Source organism: Accipiter gentilis, unplaced genomic scaffold (genome assembly GCF_929443795.1).
Source record: "Accipiter gentilis unplaced genomic scaffold, bAccGen1.1, whole genome shotgun sequence".
Classification (NCBI taxonomy): Eukaryota; Metazoa; Chordata; class Aves; order Accipitriformes; family Accipitridae; genus Astur; species Astur gentilis.
Genome location: NW_026060824.1, coordinates 436,770 through 460,020, shown reverse-complemented (window position 1 = coordinate 460,020; position 23,251 = coordinate 436,770). Strand labels below are relative to the sequence as shown.

General features: G+C 55.5%; 3 protein-coding genes across 4 annotated transcripts in view; 2 read left to right on the top strand and 1 right to left on the bottom strand.

Annotated features, from left to right (window-relative positions):
- Positions 1 to 23,251, bottom strand: part of LOC126036843 (electroneutral sodium bicarbonate exchanger 1-like) — a 720,476-nt gene that overhangs the window by 382,455 nt on the left and 314,770 nt on the right. The window lies entirely within an intron of this gene.
- LOC126036851 (electroneutral sodium bicarbonate exchanger 1-like) lies at positions 1,383 to 13,712 on the top strand. The gene is made up of 22 exons (XM_049797062.1): positions 1,383 to 1,416; positions 1,508 to 1,555; positions 2,012 to 2,147; positions 2,364 to 2,524; positions 3,455 to 3,712; positions 3,791 to 3,837; positions 3,959 to 4,116; positions 4,495 to 4,582; positions 5,088 to 5,234; positions 5,839 to 6,006; positions 6,143 to 6,276; positions 6,814 to 7,059; positions 7,164 to 7,269; positions 8,186 to 8,347; positions 9,070 to 9,183; positions 9,522 to 9,683; positions 10,293 to 10,544; positions 11,354 to 11,422; positions 11,966 to 12,139; positions 12,239 to 12,376; positions 12,855 to 12,955; positions 13,477 to 13,712. The coding sequence occupies exons 1-22, from the start codon at positions 1,383 to 1,385 to the stop codon at positions 13,562 to 13,564; spliced, it is 2,991 nt and encodes a 996-aa protein (XP_049653019.1). The 3' UTR covers positions 13,565 to 13,712.
- LOC126036799 (uncharacterized) overlaps positions 22,115 to 23,251 on the top strand; it is a 300,228-nt gene continuing 299,091 nt past the window's right edge. For both annotated transcript variants that reach the window (XM_049797006.1, XM_049797005.1), the window contains exons 1-2: positions 22,115 to 22,625; positions 23,016 to 23,137. In XM_049797006.1, the coding sequence (XP_049652963.1) occupies positions 23,017 to 23,137 (121 nt within the window). In that variant the 5' untranslated portion in view covers positions 22,115 to 22,625; position 23,016. The remainder of the gene's footprint in view (positions 22,626 to 23,015; positions 23,138 to 23,251) is intronic.

Here is a 23,251-nt window from a genome sequence, read left to right as displayed (position 1 = left end):
CTTTAAATAGCTGCCTGGATCCGCATCATAGCTTGTGATTTCATAATGGTCCCTATTGTGTCTCTGGAGTTGGTGCACACTGGGTGCCACTTAGCTCCTCCCGTGAGGGCTACTCCATCAGTCCCTGGGGAATCGGGCCCCTGACTGACCTGGAGGTTCAGTTGTCCCCAAAACCCAGTGACTGACGTGAGGATGAACCCAAACGGGGGTTACAAAATGACACTTCTGGAAGAGTTACAGGTAGCGCGGCCGGGGCTCAAAAGTGCAGTTTTGTGGGTTGGGTTTTTTTTTTCCATTTTGGAAATCACTTTTTTAGACAGGAACCTCAAGAACAAAGTGGGAGGTGGGGTTTTTTTTGTCTGAAACACTCATCCCTCTCCTGCTGTATTAAATACGTCCAGACTCTCGTGTTACACAGTACAGGTGATGTTATGGGCTGTTTTATTTGCGTATGGGAAGAAAAGCCTCCTACAAGTCCGTGGTTTTAGGGCTGTGCCTGAAGGAGGAGGAGGCACGCAGAGGCGTGATGGCTCGTGGACTCGCGTGGATGCAGGGGTGGGTGATGTCTGGGAGGACGTAAGGGAGCTCTCCACCCCCAGCCTCAACTTTTCCCTTCTTGTCGTTGCTAAACAGAGACATGACGAGGAGGCAGTGATTGACCGGGGAAGAAGGAGCAACGCTGTCAGTATTTGCTATGAGAAGGAGGAGTTGGAAGGTGAGTCTCTGCTGAGATCCTGGTGGAGGAGCCACTAGCCCAGCGCGTTTTCCCATTGCACAAAGTCTCTCCAGTGTGCCTTGTTGGGTGTCAAATCATGTGCAGCGAAACGTGCCGCGCTTCTCAATAAAGCAACACAGTTATTGTCACATTTTTTACTATTATGGCTTTTTAAACGGAGGGAAAAAGCCTCCCGGGAGGCCACGGTGTGAGTTGTAGCCACGGGGCTTGATAATTCACGGCTTTTTTTCTCGCAGAGGTTGCTCCTGGCTTGGAGAGGTCAGGAGAATCATTTCAGGGCTGCAGACACGGGGCTGTGATTTTCTTTTTTTGTTCTGGAGTTCATTGCAATGGGACTGATTTGATCGTCTCTTGTCGCCTCGTGCCATACAGAGCTTTTGAAAATAATTAGCTTGTGTTGCTGCTTAATGAGCAAGTCTGAGTGTTGTCCAGCCGAAGCTGGAATTTGAGAAGAGGTCCGATACTTTCAGGGCACTTTTAGATGACCCGGAGCCAACACTTGTTGTTGCTGTGTTGTTGCAAAGCTCGAGTAAAATAGGCTTGGAAAAAAGGACGTCCAGTGAAAATAACATTAAGGGAAGCTGGCGTTGCTCCTGGGATTGAACCGTGGCTTAGCAAGGCACCGGCCACCTCAACTATTGCCGCAATGCCGAGAGTGCTGCAAAAACCGCTGCTTTTTCGCAGGCCACCGGACCCTGTACGTGGGCGCGCAGATGCCACTGGTTAGGCAGAGCCACCGGCATCACCGACGCCACAGCCAGAAGCATCGGGAAGGGGAACGGGAGAAGGAGTCTGCCCCGACAGAGCAGGGCTACCGCTGTAAGTTCCACCGCGGCATTCGCTAAACTGGGGGCAACGTGGGCACTGGGGCCTTCTGCAGGCAGGTCCCCGTGGCTAGTTTGAGTGAGTTGCTGTTCTTCTGAGGGAAAGTGGCCTTATTGAGCAACACCCTCTTTTTCCCAAGTTTTACTTTGTTTTTTTGTTTTGTTTTTTTTTTAATGCAGTTAAATGCATAATGGGTTTAGGCTCGTCTTCCTTAGAGGGATCCTGGCTTTAAAAATGGCAATGTGGGGAAGGAAAGCAGCCCATCCTTATGCAGAGGTGGACCAGATGCTTCTCCTTCTTCACGGCTCTGTGCAAGCCCAGAGAGACGCAGAGGAGAGGGGCCAGCCCGGTGTTTATGGCTGCACTGGTGCTGATGGCCACTTTGCACGTGAGGGTGACAAGCTGTGTTCAGGCGCGGTAACGGGATGGGTCTTTGCCTTCTGCCCCCAGGCTCCCCGTCCCAGCGGGTGCAGTTCATTCTCAGGACCAAGGAGGACGAGCAGCACATCCCTCACCACTTGTTCTCCGAGCTGGATGAGATCTGTGTAAAAGAGGGCCGAGATGCCGAGTGGAAGGAAACGGCAAGGTAAATCCCTGCTGCTTTGGCTGCGGTGGGAGAGGAGTGCCCGCACTGGCAGCGCCCGTGGGCTCTGCTTTCTCCTCTCCAGGACGCGAAGCTTTTGCAGCTGCAGGTGGTGGCACGAGGAGCCTTCTCCTCTTGCCACCCCGTGGCTCTGTCAAAGGGGCTGCAGAGCTGGGGCTGTTTTCGTGCAATGGGGCTGATCGCACCCGATGTCCGCAGGTGGCTGAAGTTTGAGGAGGACGTGGAAGACGGCGGCGAGCGCTGGAGCAAGCCCTACGTTGGCACGCTGTCCTTGCACAGCCTCTCCGAGCTGAGGAGCTGCATCAGCAATGGGTCGGTGCTGCTGGACGTTTGTGCCAACAGCATCGAAGAGATTGCAGGTACCGTGGGCACTGCATCTCTCCGGGAATGGCCGAGCTCAGCTCGCCACGGTGCTCTTCACTCCCAAATCAAACCCTGCCCCAATGGCACGTCCTTTTCCAGAAGTGCCACTGTGTTTTTCTCATGAGCTGTTTTTGGATGTAGACTGGGCGTGCAACAGTCGCACTGTTTTTTTATTCCAATATGGGGTCCTTTTGAAAGCAGTTTGTGGAGTTGGAGAAGCCACTAGAGAATATTCTGCAGCCAAAAAGGAGCGTGTGTCAGGGCTTAGCAGGCTGCTCTTAGAAATAAGGAGTCTGCGTAAGAGCTGAACCTCCTTAAAGGAACTATTTCTTACAAGCTGTTTCCTCGCATTCTTTGTTTTACTTTTGCCTTCACATCCAGCATTTAAGAGTTTTAAGGCAGAGTTTCTCTGGCGATGACCAAGCAGTGTATTTCTGTGGGGAAGATACTTGAAGTTAATTGCAAAAGCCGCTTTGGAGAAGTTATCTTTGACTGGCAGCAGGTCTCCATTCAGCCCTTTCAAGGGCTGGAGAAGTCGGAGCCGTTCTTAGCATGTTTCTCCCTGGGCTCAGCAAATTGCACTCGATCAGCACGGGAAACTGGGAACGTCTGTGCTATAGATTGCTTATAATTTGGGTAAACGTGTAGAGTCAGAAAGGCCAGGTCGGGCAAGAAAATTGCATTATTTAGAATGGGAAATATTTATCTTAGCGGAATGATGAATAAGCACTTGGATGATGTTTCTTAGCAAAAGAAAATTCTCGTTTTCGCTGCAAAGGCTGAACATTATTAAAAGGCCTTGCTATGCAAGGCTGAGCGGGCATTAGGGTGCAGCCTGTGTGGCACAGCCTTCCCTGGGGGCTTTGGGGGTCGGGAGTTGTTGGGGTTTCTGCTCTGATGGCTTTGTTTCCCTTTGCCATCCTCAGATATGATCCTGGCCCAGCAAGAACAGTCCACGGAGTTTGACGAGCACGTGCGGGCGCAAGTTCGAGAAGTCCTTCTGAGGAAGCACCACCATCAGAACGAGAAGACAACCAACCTTCTCCCCGCTGTCTGCTCGTTTGCTGATGTGAGCAAGAGGCAGTCGGACCTGCACCTCCTCTACAAGCCAGGTGAGGGTTTCTGCAGGGCTGTGGCCCCATTAGACTTGCCCAGGCAAAGGAGAAGCGTCCCAGTTGCTCCTTGTCCATCTTTCTGAGTGTCTTTCTTTTTCCTACCAGCCCAAACAATCACCCCTTGTCCTTCTCCCACCGCTGCGGAAGCTAAAGATGGGGTGACCCGTGAGAGCAGAGCTATGGATTTAAGCAAGGTGAGACACTCGTAGCTTTCTTAACGCCTTTAGGGCCAGATTTGCTCTTGCAGAGTGTGCTGCAGAGCGCTGTGGGCTTTGCTTTTGGGGTAATTGCCTGAAAATCGCTTGTCGTGCCCAGGCGGAGCTGCACTTGATGAAGAAAATTCCCACCGGGGCTGAAGCATCCAACGTGCTCGTAGGAGAGCTGGATTTCCTTCACCAGCCCATCGTGGCATTTGTCCGCCTGAGCCCGGCTGTCCTCCTCTCAGGCATGACGGAAGTTCCCATCCCAACAAGGTGCGAATGAGAAGCGCAAATTTCTTCCGTAAAAAAGATACCCAACCAAACATCAAGTTGCAGGCATCAGTTTGGTGTCCCAAGGGAACAAGGCTAGTGGGAGGGGGAGCAAGCACGTTTCCCCCACCCACGTCTCCTCGCCTTCATTTCTCCATTCCCTGCTGTAGCTTTTAAACCCATCGGCCAATTGTAATGAAAGTTGGCCCCCAAATTAAATTTGCCGTCTGTTTTGAAGAATTTCAAATTCATCGCGGCATCGCTGAGCCTACGTGTCCCGTCTTGAGCCACGCTCTGGGCTGGGAGCTGCCAGGGCTTTCCTTGGGTGCTCTTGGAGCAAAGACACCTTCTTCTCTCTCTCATTTTGTTTTTCTTGCCCAGGTTCCTGTTTGTTTTGCTTGGACCAGAAGGAAAAGCCCATCAGTACCATGAGATCGGCAGGTCCATGGCCACTATCATGACGGATGAGGTGCGACAAGATGAGATAGCTCTGGGTCATTTTTGCCTTTCTTCAGCTCTCCCTGTCTCTGAAGTAGTGAGGAAGAGGATTTGCTGTCCCAGCTGCCCGCAGCTCTCCAAATAGCCCAGCCCTCTTTCTCATCCCAAAGCAAACACGCAGATTTGCATCACCCCACATCCTGGAGGCTGAAATCCCGCCCGGGGTGCATCCTGCACCTCATCCTTCTCGCCGGGGTCCCCAGCACGCTGTCCCCAGTGGTGGCATCGCCAGGGCCAGTAAAACTTCTCTTGCTCTTTAAGCAGAAGGGTATGGTGTGCCATGGGGGACGGGGGCCTCGTGGGGGAGATGATTACAAGTGCCGTGATGCACAGATTTTTCCTTTTGGGGGAATATTTCCTGCCCTTTCCAGCAGGGAATTTTGGTGAAAAAGCCTTGCGTTTAGCCAAGAGCTTATTGCACTGGTTAGGACATCCGAGCTGGGTTGTCCTCTCACCAGGTTGTCTTCTATTGGCAGGTTTTCCGTGACGTTGCCTATAAAGCCAAGAACGGGGCTGACCTCGTGGCTGGCATCGACGAGTTTCTGGATGAGGTCACGGTCTTGCCGCCAGGAGAGTGGGATCCATCAATCCGAATCGAGCCCCCGAAAAACGTCCCTTCGCAGGTGGGTGCCACATCGGCGGGAGGCGTGAGGGGGATGGGCAGGATGGCTGGGGATGCTGTTCAGGGGCCCAAATTCACAAGGTCCCACTCTGACACAGTCACAGAGCCAGACCAGAAGCAAAACAAGCCAGTGGTTACAAGTCCATAGCTTTATCTTACTTCCATTTTAACAGGAAAAAAGGAAGATGCCAGGAGCTCTTGATGACAGTGCTTCTCACAGCACGCTGGAGAAACACAGTGGGCCTGAACTGCAGCGGACGGGAAGGTGGGAGCTGTAATAGTTTGGGGTTTTTTTCTGTTTGCCTCTCAAATCTGAGCATGCACCTTCCCTTCTAGCAGGTCTTTGGGGTTAGCTGGTTCAGTGAAGGGGCTCCACATTGCCAGCTTGGTCCCCTGGGCTGGGCAGGGGGGAGATCTGGGCAGCTGGGCTCAGCCCCAGCCATCACCGTTGCACGCAGGTTTCCTTGATTTGGGCTGAAGGAGAGTGCTTCTTTTTAGCCACGAGAGTTACTCTATGCTTGTGATTGCCCTTCTGCAGCAAAGCAAAGTCGACGTGTTCCTCCAAGAGAACAGACTCTCTTCTTTTTCCTTCCTGCAGGCTCTTTGGAGGTTTGACCCTGGACGTGAAGCGGAAAGCCCCGTGGTTCTGGAGCGACTTCCGGGATGGTCTGAGCCTGCAGTGCCTGGCGTCCTTCCTCTTCCTCTACTGTGCCTGCATGTCCCCTGTCATCACCTTTGGGGGACTGCTGGGGGAGGCGACCAATGGCCACATAGTGAGCACCTCTCTCTGTTGGGGGGGATGGGGGAGGGTAAAACTCAGGCCAAAGTCCCTGCTGCAGTGAACCGGCTTTGGTTTTTGTTTCTCCCTAACGATTTATTTACTCACGGCCGCCTCTCTTCCCCGGACAGAGTGCCATGGAGTCGCTGCTGGGCGCGTCCATGGCCGGCGTGGTGTATTGCCTCTTTGCCGGCCAACCTCTCACCATCCTCGGCAGCACCGGACCCGTCCTGGTGTTTGAGAAGATCCTCTACAAATTCTGCAAGTAAGGCAGGCTGCCGCAGCTGGGTGCTGCGAGAGCCTTCAGAAGGGGGCAGTGATGGAGAAAAGATGCTTTTCTTTTCTTTTTCTTAGGGGTAGTTGCTAGATTTTAGTGACAGTCCTTTTGTTGCGATGGCTTTGATGGGAGATAAACCACCCTTATTGCCATAAGGTTTATTATTAAGCCCCAGCTTGCTGGCAGCAGGTGACTGGGTGCAAACCCAGCTGGTTTCAGTGTTAGGGCGTCAGGGTGATGTGGGAGAACACCACCTGGCCCAAGAGGGACCTGACCTCAAGCAGCTTCCAAGGTGTTAACACGAGATCCGTGTTAAACAGTGGTAACTAAATAATTGGCCTCTCCTGCTGTGGGTCTACACCCTGCACCACAGCCCCGAGGCTCTCTGTAGTAGTACATGGAAACTGCATTTCCCATCCGCAGCCTTGACACGCTCCAAAATTGCTCCCCGTTTTCCCCAAAGGCAGGCATGGCTCAGGGCCTCTTGCTGGCCTTTCCAGCCTTTGTTTCATTCTGCTTTCCCAGGGAATACACGCTCTCCTATCTGTCTCTGCGGGCGTGCATTGGGCTGTGGACCGCCTTCTTGTGCATAGTGCTGGTGGCCACCGACGCCAGCTGTTTGGTGTGCTACGTCACCCGCTTCACGGAAGAAGCCTTTGCCTCCCTCATCTGCATCATCTTCATCTACGAGGCTCTGGAGAAGCTGAGTCACCTGCGAGACACCTACCCTGTGCACATGCACAGCAAGCTGGACTTCCTCACCAGCTACTAGTGGGTTTTTTTCCCCCTGAGAAAGCTGCTGCCCCTTGGCAGGAGCTCCGGGCTGCACCTCCATCACCTTTCCCTTACCCCTGTCTTGGCTTCTCTCCTCCCAGCTGTAAGTGTGAGGCACCGACCCATCCCAGCAACGAAACGCTGCGTTTCTGGGCAAGCAACAAGATCAACGTGTCTGGCATCGCCTGGGAAAACCTCACGGTGACCGTAAGTGCCCCGAGCCACTGCTTCCTCACGCCGCGTCCATGGGGTCCAGGGGCATTTGCCTGGTGCAAAAGTCAGAGCCCTTCAGGGAATGATGGGCTTCAAACTGTGCTAGTGCTGCTCGGAAAAGTCCTTGCCTAAATGTAGCGTGTGGTTTTAAGCCGCTTGGTCCTGGGGAGGAGAGTCCACCTTGTCCAGTCTACCCCAACGTTGTGGGTAGCAAGTGTCCCCGTCAAGCCTGTTGCAGGACAGTATTTCTGACTGGGAGGAAGGTTAAGTAGTGGGTGGTTTGATTATTGTAGAAGTTGTAGGACTTAAGTTCATGCTTGAAAGGTAGTAGCTGGCCTCCTTAATGGGTTCCTAGTAACTCCAGGCCTTGCTTTCTCGTTCAGTGCTGTCTGTAGGTACGTGCATAAATTTGCTTGTCTGAGCAGCCTCTCAGGCTGTTGTTGCCGGAAGCAGAGCCCGGGCCTAGGGCGGCAGGCTCTTATGGTGGCCTTCATCCCCTCTTGGCCAGGTTCTGCGAGCCCTCCCCTGGGGAGGGACGATCTGTCTCTTCTCCTCCTTTCCTACCATGGTTGTCTTTAGCCCTCCTTCCCTCTTCCCTCTCTCTCTATCCCCAAGAGTTTCCAGTGTTTCCTTCCCCTCTGGTGTCTTCTTTAGCCACGATTGCTCGAATGGCAGGCAGAGGATGTGCCAAGGGTGCGTGGTATGGTGTCCCCTCACATCTCATTTCTCCGCTGTGTAGTTCGATGTGTCACTTGTTCAGCTGCTGCTGCTCATTAAATATAAATCTCTATTAGCAGGAGCAGTTACAGGGTCGTGGATCTTGGACCAAGATCCTCAAAACCCCTTAGCTATGCGAGGTTTCCCTGCCGCACGTGCACTGCCTTTGTGTCCTGACGCTCTGTTTCTCCAGGAATGTCGGTATTTGCGTGGGGAGTTTCAAGGACCTGCCTGTGGACGCGACGGCCCCTACACCCCTGACGTGTTCTTCTGGTGCTGCATCCTCTTCTTCGCCACCTTTGCCCTGTCAAGCTTCTTGAAGAAGTTTAAAACCAGCCGCTACTTTCCAACCAGAGTAAGTAGAAGATGGTGGCCAGTGTCCATCTCCACACTCATTTCCCAAAATGGCTTTCCTGGAGCACTAAGCAGTATTTGCCCTGCCTTGGTCAAGCTGGGAAACGTTGGCCTTGCAGGCCAAGCTCTCCAAGAGCTTGGATGTCCCGCACTCATTTCCATGAGTGCAAAATCATCGTAGCATTTCCCACTTGCCTCGTGACCTGCCCCAGATTGAAGATTTTTGGGGGTTGATTTATTTTATTTTTATTTTTTTTTCTCCGCAGGTAGTAGGAAGTCAGGTTTCCCAAAGTTTTGGGGGTTGGGGGATTTTTTCCCTACCTTCTGTGCATTATGTGCTCGAGCGGAAAGTAGATTCAAATGAGGAGCTTCCTTTTGAGGACTAAAGGATGCCTCAGTGCCTTGTTGCCATCCATTGTAGCTGTGAGTGTAGCTGTAGTGGCAGACATGTGTTTTCTTATTTTTAATATTATTATTATTATTTTTAGGTTTTGACTTAAACCAACCCTTGTCGGCCTAATTAAGCTTTTTTTATTGTCTGACCCCAGATCTCACAGGGACAAACACAGCAGCAGTATCTAAGCAAGGGATCAGGCTGCATGTGCTCAGAGGGGTGGTGGGATTTGGTTAAGCAGCCTTAATGTTGTGGATGTCTGCAACTCTTGCATCTCACGTCACGGCCCTGTTTGCCATGCCCCTCTCACCTCTGGTTTCTCGCCCCAGGTACGGTCCACAGTGAGTGACTTTGCTGTTTTCCTCACCATCGTCATCATGGTGCTCCTTGACTTTGTGGTTGGGATCCCATCGCCGAAGCTCCAGGTCCCCCATGCGTTCAAGGTAACGGGATGTTTTGGCACGTGGGGGTGCCACAAGGTGATGCCGGGGCAGGGCAGGGCTGAGTCTGGAAGAGATGCTGGTGGTGTGACCATCTCCTCTTCCACCTCCAAGTGCCTTGCTTCCTCCTGGAAACGAGAAGATGGCCCCAAAACTAGATACCTACAGGGGAACTATCTAGAGCTGCTTGCAAGGAGGAGACTGGCACTGCTGAAGCCCCCGGGAGAGGGGGACATGAAGCCAGGGCTGGGAGGTGCTCTGACACAAGGAGGGAGGGGAAAATGAAAGCCAGTGGAGTGCCTGGGCTGGGAGACGATGCTGATGCGTGGGCTTTGTTGCAGCCTACCAGAGACGACCGCGGGTGGTTCATCAACCCCATAGGACCCAACCCTTGGTGGACGGTGTTGGCTGCGCTCGTCCCAGCTCTGCTCTGCACCATCTTGATATTCATGGACCAGCAGATCAGTGCCGTTATTGTGAACAGGAAGGAGCACAAGCTGAAGGTAAGGGCCTGCGAGAGATGACCCCAGCCCCTTCTGGGCTGCAGGTCTGGGGAGAAGCTCTTATTCCCGATGCTTTCTCAAGGCATTGGTTTGGGACAAGGTCAAGCTGCGTGGCAGGATGCTCTCCTGGATTAACGATGATGCAGGGAGCAAGTGACAGGGCAGTTCAGATGAGCAACCTTTTGGAGGAGCAAATTAATCTTGGAGCAATATAGAAGCGTGTTTTTGTTTTAAAATGGCAGCAGCAGCAGGTGTGGGGAATGAATTGTTTTGATGCGCTGCCAGGGATAACTCAGAGTCACACCTTCCATCCAAGCGGTACAGTTTTCTTTGTGAGTAGAAAAAATGGTTTGGTGGTTTTGGGTTGTGGGTTGTTGTTTTTTGGAGAAGTATTTATCGCACAAGCTCTGCATATCCATTGTGTCTGAACTGCCAGATTTTCATGCCACGTGCTTGTGCAAAGCCTGCATACACCCTTCCTTGTTTCCATTTCTTGTTTTGAATTCTGAAGAAGTTGACTTGTGCTCGAGCAGGGTTTGAGTCTGACTTGCGACGTTATCCTTGCTCTTGTGCTATGGGATGCTCTGTTTCTTGTTTTCCTGCCTGCAGAAAGGATGCGGGTACCACCTGGACCTTTTTGTGGTGGCCGTGATGCTCGGGGTGTGCTCTGTGATGGGGCTGCCCTGGTTTGTGGCTGCGACCGTCCTGTCCATCACCCACGTGAATAGCCTCAAAGTAGAGTCTGACTGCTCAGCTCCAGGAGAACAACCCAAGTTTCTGGGGATACGAGAGCAGAGAGTCACTGGCTTGCTGATCTTTGTGCTCATGGGCTGCTCCGTCTTCTTCACTTCTGTGTTAAAGGTGAGAGGAAAATGCAAACCACCCAACAACCGCGAGCTTGTTGGAGGTTACAGAAATACAGTCCCCTCTCTGCAGGCCTGAGTAGTTAGTTGTGGAGCGGAGGAGGAGGAGGTGATCCCAACCCTTGGGGCTTGACCCACGGTGGGAACCAGCCTCGGTTAGGCTTTGCAGCCCTTCAGGCCCCCGTTTGGTGTGCTCGAGGCGAGCGAGCAACGCAACTGCTTGAATTTTTGGGTGTCTTTCAGGCCCGCCCATGTTTATGGGTTACAGTTGAGCATATTCAGACCAGCACATCTGCTGTCTTTCAAACAGGCAGCCCTTTACTGGCTGCAATTTGCTCCCCAAATGCCCGGGAGCAGCCGTTCCCAGGAGCTAAACACACTGAGGTCATCCCCGTGGGCTTCCTTGAACGTTCCTCCCACAAAGTAATCTTGTCTCTAGGCTAAAAGGAGGCCTGTGGCCTTTGCCTGTTGCCCCAAGAATAGGCAGAAGTGTTTCTTCTACCGCCAGAGAATGCGGCATAGGGTAGCACGGGTGAAATCGCCTGTTTTCCTCCAACCTTTCTGGAAAATAGGATTATTCTGAGGAGAGGTAACTCCCAAGTTCAGCCTAAAGCAGAGCCTTAGCTCACTTCGTGCGCACAAAATCTTTAATGGTTAAAATCTGACCCATCTCTAAGCCTGAATGGAAGCTGGAAAGCTTCAAGCAATTTTAGGCAGTGCCTGTGGAAGAGGGTGGTAATACTGAAAATGCAATACAGAAAAAGAAACGATTGCATTCTTACTTTTTTTTTTCTTTCCCCCCCCCAGTTTATACCAATGCCTGTGCTTTATGGCGTCTTTCTCTACATGGGTGTGTCGTCACTCAGAGGAATTCAGGTACGGACTCTTTTACAGCGTGCAGCATGTCGGCTCCCTGGTATTTTGTCTCTGTAGCAGCAGGGAAAAAAGCAGTGGCATGGGAAAAACTTCTCGCAGAGCAAGCAATGAAACTCTTTTGTGTAAAAAAGAGATTGGTGGAGGTACAGGAGGTATATGGGGCTGGGAGGACCAGGCAAGTTCAGCGCTCTCTGTTGCAGGGTTTAGGTCAGGTCAGTGTTTGGTTACGTGAAAAGCGGGGGAATTCGGTGCAAAGGGAAGGCAGTTTCTACCACTGGTGGAAATCCTCGCGGGGGGATTCAGTGGGCCAAGAATTGCTAATAATGGAATGGCATAGAATAGTTGCCGTTTGGTGGGCAGCTCTCAGGGGCAAGCCGGTTGCTAGATGGAGCGAAGGGAAAATGGGTGCTGCTCCCAGGAGGAATGCGGTGGGATCCAGGATTTCTGACGGCAAGCGAGATGCTGCAAAGTGCCTCCACGTCTCGAGAGGGCCAGAAACTTGCCGCAGTCCCAAGGTGGCAACCTTTCCCTTTTATTTTGCAGTTCTTTGATCGCTTGAAGCTGTTTTGGATGCCGGCGAAACACCAGCCGGATTTCATCTACCTGCGGCACGTGCCCTTGCGAAAGGTGCATTTCTTCACGGCGATCCAGCTGACCTGCCTCGTCCTGCTCTGGACCATCAAGGTGTCCCGTGCCGCCATCATCTTTCCCATGATGGTAAGAGCTGCCGCCGCTCGGCAGCGGGGTGTTTGCAGTGTTGGAGTGAGAGGTGGCATCGTCTCTGAGCTCACCGCATCTTCCCTCTTATTCATGAAGGTTTTGGCTCTCGTCTTTGTCCGGAAAGCGATGGATTTCTGCTTCTCAAAGCGAGAGCTCAGCTTTCTGGATGACCTTATGCCAGAAAGGAAGAAGAAGTTGGACAATGCCAGAAATGAAGCCGGAGAAGAAGAAGAGGTAAGGCTTGCTGTGTCCTCGGGGCTGGACATCTCTGTGTGGCTGTGAGATTGCCTGTTTCTCTTACAGCTTGTCTGGAAATGTTGGGGGAAGATCAGCACTCAATCGAAATAGATCCCAATAGCCTGTAACTTTTGTAACCTTTGTTTCCTCAAGTAGGAGTGAGCTGAACGCTTGAATACAGGTGTAATTTTTAAACCGAGTCGTTTTTCACAAAGGTCATTATCATTATGATGATTATTATTAGATGCTGCTGCTGCTGCTGCTGCTGGCAAGACTTGCTCATAATCGTGTTTTGAACACACAGTCCCCCTGCCCCGAAATCTTTGGAGTGAACGGTTTCTTCCCTGCTGCACTAATACCTATAGCTGCCAAGGGGCAGAAGCGGAGGGCAGACTGCTAAGTTTGTGCTGGGCATTCAGCTTATCTCCACTTGGATCAAAGACAGAGAACGTGATTTGTCCCTTTTTTACATCAGGAGTCCAGGAGGGTGATGGAAGCTGCTGCTGCTGCAAGTTCAGTTCAGCTGCACGTGGGGAAGACCAGTGACGTGGATATCCCAAAGCAAAGCAGTGACAGGTAAAGCTCCACCAAGCGCCAGGAACCCCGGCAAGATTAGCTTGAAGGTGTTTGGCAGAGTTTTCTCCACTTGCCTCTTTGTGGGGCATCCCACAGAAACCAGCAGGCAGCTTGGTGGGAAAATCAAATTTGGGGGCAGGGCTGCAGGAAGTGATTGCAGGGCTCTGACCGCAAGCAGAGTGGCTGCAGCACTCGCGTTTGACCCCCAAACCTTGCCTCATCAGTGCCTTTACGGTAGCTGGAGATCCTCATACTTAACACATGAGGAGTTGCAGGCGTGATCTGTACCAGCAGTGGCTTAGGAACCTGGACCGGGGCTAAGCCCCAGCAAGAGCCTTTGCACAGAGCTGTTGCTCTGCAGCTCCCGGGCTTGCCTCCCAAAACTCCTCATCCAGCAAAATCCCCCACACTTATGCGGAGCTTTGATTCTCGGGGCTCCGCTGTTCCTCTTGCTGATGCTAATGCTCTTGGTGGCATCAGTTCCCATAATCACGGATTGCTATGTAAAATATTTATTGCAGGACTGATCCTTCTGAGATTGTTATCCTGGATGAAATGTCACAAATGACCGTATGGAAGGCTCTCACTTTGAAGACAGAAACCCTTTGAATCCAGGGAGGAAAAAGGTAAAGGATTGCACGTGAACGTGACCGTGCTCCTCTGCAAGCGACGGCGCACACCTACGCTTTTCCCACGCTTTGGCCGGCAAGGCTGAGCAAACGGCCTGTCCCTGGGAACAGGCAGGGAGGACCGTGGCATGCAAACCAGCTCCTCTCTGCTGGGGTGGTCCCCCAAACAGGGCAACATCAGCAGCAGCTGGCAGGTCTTCCACTGATGATGCTCTCCCTCTTTTTCTCTTCCCTTTGCCTTTCCCCACTCCCGCTTTTCACGTTTAGGAATCTTGACTTTGAAGGAGAGGAGTGAGAGCGTGACTCGGGGATGTGCCAACGCAGACAGAGGGAGAAAGCGCTTTGTTTCAGTTGGAGGATTCCCATTAAAGCCATGCAGATGTTTTCAGTTATCCTTGGTGTGCTTCAGGCATTCAGTATCTCTAGACCAGCAAGCTGAGGTGAAGGTCACAGTCAAGGGGAGTTTGGTGGTGTTAAGTCTGTGTGCGTACGTGCGTGTGGGGGTGTGGGTTTGTAGTGGTAGAGGGACTGCTACGGCTTTATCATTCAGTGCTCTTCATTTAATACCCAATTCCTCCTCTTTTTTTTTCTCTTTTTTTCAAATGTAAACTGGGAATGTCCAAAATAATTTTTTGTTATATTTGATGCATTCTCCACTTTCTTGATCACGACCGGGTTTTTGGTCTGTTTTGGGGTCCTGGCTTTAATTCACTCTTATGTCTCTTACTGGTACGAGAGGGATGCCCTCTGTGGCAGGGCAGCATAGAGAGCGTCCGAGCGGTTGGCCTAAGGTGAAAGAAAAGCATTTGCTCCCTGCGCTCCAGTTTTACCTCTCTTGGTTGGTTTGGTTTTGGGTTTGTTTTTTTTGCTTTGGCTCTGCCATCAGCCTGGGAGCTGAAAAATGCAGAACTGCCACTTTCTTGTCCCCTGGCTGTAAACTGCATCTAAGGGAGCACTTCAGGTATTTGATTTTGAATACACCGTATGGTCACAGGAGCGGCCAGATGAGACCTGGGGCTCTGTGTCCCTGGGCTGCTCCCTCTGTTGTTTCTCCGCTTTCCTTCTGTATTGGATCTGGCTGAGTTGGAGTTCCTTTACCCCACAGCAGCCCTCGTAGTGCTGTGCTCTGTACTGGTAGCTAGAAAGCTGTTGATAACACAGCAGTGTTTTGGCCATGGCTGAGCAGTGCTGGCACAGCATCAAGGCTGTCTCTCTAACATTCTCCCCTCCCCAGTAGGCTGGGGGTGGGCAAGATCTTGGGAGGCGACGTAGCCAGGAAGAAGAGGCATCCTGGTAGCAAGTAAATCTTAGGTCCCTTCAGATGCTGGGGACCCTGCGTTCATGCAGCATTGGGCAGACCCCAGATGGATTTTCCCTTGGCACACTGTACAGATCCTGCCTGTGGAGAACTTCCTCCTTTTGGTCATTCACGGTGTTATACAACTTTTCCTAGAAGAAAACATCTCTATGCATAAAGGATGTTCACGCGCGGACTTCTTGCTGCACTTTAGGTAACGGCAGGGCCGCGCAGGTGGCGTAATCGCTGGTACCAAGCAGGAGCTGCCTGGAGGCTCCTCTGTTACAGTCAACCAGATCGGCGAGTGGTGAGCAGTTGCACTGCGCATCATTTGTACATTCCGATCCTTTTATTATTGCTGTTGTCATTTTATTAGTGTTATAATTATCATTAGTAGTTTCTCCTTTTCTGTTCTATTAAACCATTCTTACCTCAACCCACAAGTTTTACTTCTTTTTCTGGATTTTCTCCCCCATCCCACTGGATGGGGGAGGGAGGGGGGGGGGGCAGTGAGTGAGCGGCTGGGTGGTGCTTAGTTGCTGGCTGGGGTTAAACCATGATGGAGACAGTCACAGCAGCACAGAATGGATGCTGAAAGGGACCTCTAGAGGTCATCCAGCCCACCTCGGCTGCTCGAGCAGGGCCAGCTGCAGCAGGCTGTGACTCTGCTTCTCGAAGGTTCTATTGGCTGCGTTGCTCCCACGTTGTGGAGCTCGCATGGGAAATGGGCAATGAAGAGGGATGAAGTTTCCAGGCACTTTCTGGCCGGTGCAGTGTTTTTTATTTTTATTTTCCTTCTGATTTTTTCTCCCCCCTTGCTGGTCTTGCAGCTGCCCAAGGTGCAGCCAGAGAAGGGGAGGAGGGTCCCTGCCTGGCCTGCAGCTCCCTCCCTCGCCATTCTTGGGGTGATTTGGGGTTATTTTGCTGTGTCAGTGAGGCAAAGCTGGGCTCTCCGGGGCTGAGTGTGGTGGGACCCGAGGAAGGCCGTGATGGTCTTGAGGCTTTGAAGGGCTGTGCACCGAGCCCTGTCCCCGCTGGAGGGGACCCTGGTGGTGTTCGAGACGAAGGCCTTGCAGGCCTTGCTGTTGTGTGTGCCTGTGTCCCCCCCGGCCCCCAAGGTCTGTCGTTGTTGCAGGGGCTCTGTGCTGCTTTCTGCGTGGGGCCGTGTCCGTGAGTCCTGCAGGGACCTGTCTGTCCTGGCTTCCCCACCAAAGGGCTGCTCCCCCTGGGGAAGGGGAGAGGGGAGTCATCCGCGGCCTGCCCCGCTGGTGGTGACTGGGCCCTGGGGGTGTCTCCGTTCCCCTTGGGGCTTGCTGGCTCGGATTTGGGGCTCAGTGGGGCTTTTGCACCTCTTGGGTGCTGTTTCTTGGTGCCCCCTGTGCTCCCTCCCCGTCCCACACAGGCACCGAGCGGTTCTGGAGAAACAGCTTTTAATTGAAAAGACAAGAGAAAAGGTCCCATCCAAGCTGGTCTGACCCCTCCCTAGCCCCCCCCGCCCACCCCCCCTGCCATATGCCCCACCCCTCCTCTCCCACCCCCCACTCCCCCATCTCCATCTCACCCCCGTCTGATCCCCCCTCACACCCTCACGTTGGCTGCCAGAGCCCTGCGCTTGCTGGGTGCCATTGGCAAGGAGCTCTGCACCTGCCTCTTCCTCTTCTTGTCTGCCATGGCAGGTGGGAATGGTGGCAGGTCCATCCTGGCATCCTCCCAAAGCTCCCGGGGCTCAATCCCGATGACGTTGAATATTTCTAGGCTCAGCATGATGTCGCTGAGCTCGGGGATGCAGTAGTCGGGGGTGAGCATCTCCTCAGGCAGTGAGAGCGAGCTGAAGTCGCAGTTGGGGGTGGCTGCGCTGGTGCCACCAGTGTCCTCGGGCACGGAGCTCCTGCTGGAAGCATCCTGGCTGACCCCCACTCCATCCAGGGAGCAATCAAAGAGTACTAGGGCCTCATGGAGAGGCACTTTCTCAGATGCTGCAAGTTCACCTACAGGCTCCCCAAGGGCTTGATTGTGGGGGTCAGCGCAGGGGCTGGGGGGGACGTCGCTGCCTGGGGGTGCCCCCACAGGGGTGGCCATTCCGCAGGTGTTGATCTTGGCCAGTGGCCCCTCGATGTCCTCGTAGCCGGGGATGCGTGTTGGCATCGCTGGGGGGGCTGGGGCCATCCGTCTCCCCTCTCTGCTGGTGCCAGCAGAGTCCCCAGGCATGGGGCCACTGCTGGGACCATCCTGGCTGACCTCCACTCCATCCAGGGAGCAACCGAAGAGCCTTAGGGCCTCTTCCAGGAGCATCTCCTCGGACACTGCAAGGTTGCCTGCAGTGTCCCCAAGGGCTTGGTTGTGGGCAGCAGCGCAGGGGCTGGGGGGCACATTGCTGCCCAGGGGTGCCCCCACAGGGGTGGCCGTGCTGGGGATGTTGATCTGTGCCAACTGCCCCTCGCTGTGCTGGTAGCCAGGGATGGACACTGGCAGCTCCAGAGGGCCTGGGGCCACCCCACACCTCTGATTTTCATAGGGTGCAAGGTATGGGTGGCCCTGGGGGGTCCCTGGGGCTGCCCAGGCCAGGGGGGCCCCGCAGCCCCCGGGACCCCACAGGGCAGCACCCGGCAGAGAAGCGGCGCCTTGGCCGAGCGTGGCGGTGGCCGGTGGAGGCAGGTCGGTGGTTGTCCACTGGATGTGGAAGACCCGGGGGTCGAAGAGGCAGCCACATGGAGCCCTCTGCAGACCTGTGTGGGTGAGGGGGAGCTGAGCTGGGCCCGGGTGACTGTCCAGGGGCACCCGCCGAGCCGACATCCCCCAGCTCTGGGCCAGGGGCGTGGGGAGCTTGTGGCCGGGGCGATCCCCACGGAGTGAGCCGCTGTGCCGGTGGGACGGGGTTGCAAATCAGGGAGGAGACTCACATCTAGGAGGTGAAAGGGGAGAGGTGGCCCCAAATATTTGGGGAATTCTCTGCAGATGGGTTTTACTGGGCACGCGCCGCCCGGGCGAGGGCAAGGATGCTCACCGGGGCTTGCTGAACCCCCATGCGAAAAGTGCCGGGGGAATGGGTGTGATGGGGATGGCGAAGGGGCCAGAGCAGACTGGGGTGCCATACCTGCTGGTGGTGCCTGGGGGGCCCGGGGTGCAGGGAAGGGCTGCTCCCGTGCGGGCAGGCGGCACAGGTTGGCCGAGCCTGAGAGAATGAGACAGGAGCGATGGCTGGCGGTCACCTCTGCTCTTGCCCCCCAAGAGCGTCCCTGGGCTGCAGGGCTTGGCGTTGGTCCCTACCTCGAGGATAGAAGGTTTTGGGGAGCACGAATGGCTGGAAAAGCTGGGGCACCGGGGGGCCCCAGGGCCCAGGCAGTGGGAGCTGCGTTGGTGGCCGCGCCATGGTCCCTTCTGGCTGTTGGCTGCCAAGGACTCTTTGGCGTCTCCCTGGAAGGAATGCGGGGGCTCCCTGTGTTCCGCCCCACCCCCAAGAGCCTCCCCAGCTCCTCCTGGGGAGGGAAAGGGTTAAGGGAGGCTGGGGTGCCTCCAGGGAGGCACAGATCAACATCCCAAGCACGGCCACCCCTGTGGGGGCACCCCCGGGCAGCGATGTCCACCCCAGCCCCTGCGCTGCCGCCAACAACGAAGCCCTTGGGGACACTGCAGGCGACCTTGCAGTGTCCGAGGAGATGCTCCTGGAAGAGGCCCTAAGGCTCTTCGGTTGCTCCCTGGATAGAGTGGGGGTCAGCCAGGATGCTCCCAGCAGAGGCTCCGTGCCCGGGGATGCTGCTGGCACCAGCACAGACACCCCCGACCGCGACTTCAGCTCGCTCTCGCTGCCTGAGGAGATGCTCACCCCTGACTACTGCATCCCCGAGCTCAGCGACGCCATGCTGAGCCTCAAAATAGTCAACGGCAGCGGGATGGAGCCCCAGGAGCCGTGGCAGCATGCAGGGATAGACCTGCCACCATCCCCACCTGCCACGGCCGGCAAGCGGAGGAAGAGGCAGGCGCAGAGCTCCTTGCCAATGGCACCCAGCAAGCGCAGGGCTCTGGCAGCCAACGTGAGGGTGTGTGTGTGTGTGGGGGGGATTAGACAGGGGTGAGAGGGATGGAGATGGGAGGAGGGGGGGGGGGGGTGAGAGAGGAGGGGTGGGGTATATGGCAGGGGGGGTAGGCGGGGGGGGGCTAGGGAGGGGTTAGACCAGCTTGGATGGGACCTTTTCTCTTGTCTTTTCAATTAAAAGCTCCTTCTCCAGAACTGCTCGGTGCCTGTGTGGGACGGGGAGGGAGAGCAGGGGGCACCAAGAAACAGCCCCCAAGAGGTGCAAAATCCCCGCTGAGCCTCAGATCCGAGCCAGCAAGCCCCGAGGGGAACCCAGCCACCCCCAGGGCCCAGTCACCACCAGCGGGGCAGGCAACGGTGGGGCGGGACGCGGACGACTCCCCTCTCCCCTTCCCCAGGGGGAGCAGCCCTTTGGTGGGGAAGCCAGGACAGACAGGTCCCTGCAGGGCTCACGGACACGGCCCCACGCAGAAAGCAGCACAGAGCCCCTGCGACGACGACAGACCTTGGGGGCCGGGGGGGACACGGGCACACACAACAACAAGGGCTGCAAGGCCTTCGTCTTGAACACCACCAGCGTCCCCTCCAGCGGGGACAGGGCTCGGTGCACAGCCCTTCAAAGCCTCAAGACCATCACGGCCTTCCTCGGGTCCCACCACACTCAGCCCCGGAGAGCCCAGCTTTGCCTCACTGACACAGCAAAATAACCCCAAATCACCCCAAGAATGGCGAGGGAGGGAGCTGCAGGCCAGGCAGGGACCCTCCTCCCCTTCTCTGGCTGCACCTTGGGCAGCTGCAAGACCAGCAAGGGGGAAGAAAAAATCAGAAGGAAAAAAAAATCACTGCACCAGCCAGAAAGTGCCTGGAAACTTCATCCCTCTTCATTGCTCATTCCCCATGCGAACTCCGCAGCCTGGGAGCAACTCAGCCAATAGAACCTTCGAGAAGCAGACTCACAGCCTGCTGCAGCTGGCCCTGCTCGAGCAGCCGAGGTGGGCTGGATGATCTCTAGAGGTCCCTTTCAGCATCCATTCTGTGCTGCTGTGACTCTGTCTCTGTCGTGGTTTAACCCCAGCCAGCAACTAAGCACCACCCAGCCGCTCACTCACTCCCCCCCCACCCAGTGGGATGAGAGAGAAAATCCAGAAAAAGAAGTAAAACTCGTGGGTTGAAATAAGAATGGTTTAATAGAACAGAAAAGGAGAAACTACTAATGATAATTATAACACTAATAAAATGACAACAGCAATAATAAAAGGATTGGAATGTACAAATGATGCGCAGTGCAATTGCTCACTACCCACCAATCGACACCCAGCTAGTCCCCGAGCAGCGATTCCCCCCCCCACTCCCCAGTTCCTATACTAGATGGGATGTCGCATGGTATGGAATACCCTTTGGCCAGTTTGGGTCAGGTGCCCTGGCTGTGTTCTGTGGCAACTCCAGCTTTCTCGCTGGCTGGGCATGAGAAGCTGAAAAATCCTTGACTTTAGTCTAAACACTCCTCGGCAACAACTGCAAACATCAGTGTTATCAAGGTTCTTTGCATACTGAACTCAAAACATAGCACTGTACCAGCTACTAGGAAGACAGTTAACTCTATCCAAGCTGAAACGAGGACACTTTTAACCACTGAACATTCCATGAGAAATACCCCAAGAGCTCAAGAAGAAAGAGCAGAAAGAAAGGAGACAGGTGAAAGCCTAGAGCGCCAGCTAGACGGAATGAAAGACCCTCTTCCTTCTCTGAAGCTTCAGCAAGGCTTCCTTCACCTGCTTGTTCCTCCGACTGTCAATGACGGGGTTCAGACTGGGGCTGACGAGACTGTAGAAAAGGGAAAGAACTTTCTCCCTCCCAGAGGAGTTACCGCTCCCGGGCCCCGCGTACACGAAGATGGCGTTTCCATAAAAGACACCCACCATGGTCGGGTGGGAGCCACACGTGGAGGTGGTTTCATGCCATCCTGGCACAGAGCGGATGCGCAGATCGGTGGCCAGGCTGTCCAGGGAGCAAATCGGGATTAGGGCTAAAGGGAAGAGGAAGAAGCACACACAAACAGCAAAGATCAGGACTTTATTGGCAGGAGCGGCAGGGCAGGCCAGCTTTGAGACAGCAAGAATTTCACAGGAGAAGTGGACAACCTCGCAGGGGCCACAGAAAGGCAGGTGTAAAGCCAGAGAGGCTTGCAGTGTACCAAATACGAACGCCAAAGCCCACAAAACCGTGGCAAGGGTGAGGCGCAGCCTCCAGATCACGATGAGGGCATAGCGCGGGGGACGGCAGATTGCCACGTAGCGAACATGAGACATGACGGCCAGCAGCACGCACGCTGTAAGTGCAAAGATTAAATAAAGATGGCTCTGTGCCCCACACCCAGCAAAGGAGGGGGTTCTGCCTTGTCCACGGAGGCTCCTTAGCATACGGGGGACATTGCTGGAGGCGTAGCAGATGGCCGCGATGGAGAGGTGGCAGAGGAAGAAGTACATGGGGAGGCAGTAGTCCAGGCAGATAAGCAGAAAGACAAGTGCGTTTCCCATCAGAGTGGCAGAGCAGAGGGCAGAGAAAAGGCCAAAGAGGCAGCGCTGCAGGGCTGGGGTGCTGCAGAACCCCAGGAGGACGAATTCTGTGACCGTCGTTTCATTCTGCACGCTGTGCTGGAGGTGAGGCAGCACAAACTGCGACCACGGAGATCTGGAAGCGAAGGAGCAAGGAAAAGGAAAGAAAAAGGAGAGTTTTCCTAAGAATGTTGCGCAGGAGGAACCGCTGCACCGGCTCACCAGCGCCTGGTTCTGCTTCCCCAGCATGAATGACACGTCTGTCCAGGGCACCTCCCCCAGCACCCAAAACAGACTGCACCCCTGCACAGCGCAGCCCACCCTGCCTGCACCCCCCCATCACTCCAAACCACGCTACACCCGCACAGGGTGCACAAACCTGAACGGCACCACCCAGCTGATCACTGCGCCCACCCCACGGCTGGACCTCCCAGACAAGTGGCCCCCAGCCCCTCACTGACCATCCCTGACCCGTCACTGACCCCATCATTGACCCCAGCACTGAGCCCATCATTGACCCCATCCCTGGACCCATCCCTGGACTCATCATTGACCCCATCCCTGACTCCATCCCTCGACCCATCCCTGGACCCATCCCTGACCCCATCATCGAACCCACCCCTGACCCCATCATCGACCCCATCCCATCGAGCTCGCCGCAACGGCCCGACCCGCAGCCTCCCGCTGCCCACCGGCCTCTCGCCTCCCCTCCCGCCCGTCCCCACGCACCGACCCCTCTGTGCCCACGCCACCTCGCTCCCGGCCCCACCACCCCGGGCGTAGCGCGTCCCCCAGCACCCCGGCCCGGGCCCCCGCGCCCGCTCAGACGACCCAGCAGGCCCGGGCTGAGCCCAGCGGGGGCGTAGGCCCCGGGGAGGGGGGGAGGGGGGACTCCCCCCCTCCCTCGTGCCAGCGAACGGCCGATGGAACCCTGCCGCCTGCCGCGGCAGCCGTAACCAGGGCAAGCCAGCAGACCCCAACGGTCGCAGATCGCTGTGGCTGAGCGCACAGGAAGGCCTCTGGTGTCCCGGTGTGCCCACCTGCCTTCGAGCGAGGGGAGCCCGGCGGGCCTTGTCCTGCGCCTCGTGAGGACGAGGGAAGAGCCTCGGCGTGCCTGAGGGGCTGGGGGCTGCTCCCCGGCTCGGCCTGGCCATAGGTGGGGGTGGCACCAGGCCCTGGGAGGGAAGGGACAGAGGACAGAGGGGTGTCTGCGACAAGGGGGATGCCCCCATACAGACAAACCCCAGCCCCATAGCGGGAGGAGGAGGAAGAGGGAGCCAGTCCCGTCCCCCCAGGGCGAGGAGGGGTCCACGTGCTCCGGGGCAGCCAGAGGGCTTCTGGGGAGGGGGGATCAGGGGGCTTAGGGGAGTGACATTGGGGTACTTTGCGACACCCTGTGGCAGCCAGCCCTGCTCCCGCAGTGTCTGGGAGGACAGTGTTGGGACAGGATGGGAGCGAGGAGCCCCTGAGCACAGCCACCTCTGCCCCCACCACCCCTGGGGTGGCAGGGGGTCCTCCTCACCCCTTTCCTCCCTCCCTCCTGCAGGATGGCGGAGAGACCCCCTGGCCACGTTAGGCAGGCCTGGGTGGAGAAGGCTGGAGCTGCCCCGGCTCCCAGATCCAGGCCAAAGCCCCATGAGATGTCCGAGGTCCAGCTGCTGCGGGCAGGTGAGTGTGCGGGTGCTGTGGAGCAGGGGGCTCCCCAGCCTGCCCTGCCTTGTCCTGGGCCAGGCTCACATCCCCCAGCCAGGCTGGCATCAGAGCTCCCACGGCGCAGTGGCC

Excerpts from the sequence above, each read along its gene's own strand:
- LOC126036851 (XM_049797062.1), top strand. The coding sequence starts at position 1,383 with ATGCCGAGAGTGCTGCAAAAACCGCTGCTTTTTC. Across the intron at positions 3,838-3,958 it reads GAGCTATGGATTTAAGCAAG|GCGGAGCTGCACTTGATGAA; the intron begins GTGAGACACTCG and ends TGTCGTGCCCAG. Across the intron at positions 7,060-7,163 it reads GACTTCCTCACCAGCTACTA|CTGTAAGTGTGAGGCACCGA; the intron begins GTGGGTTTTTTT and ends CTCTCCTCCCAG.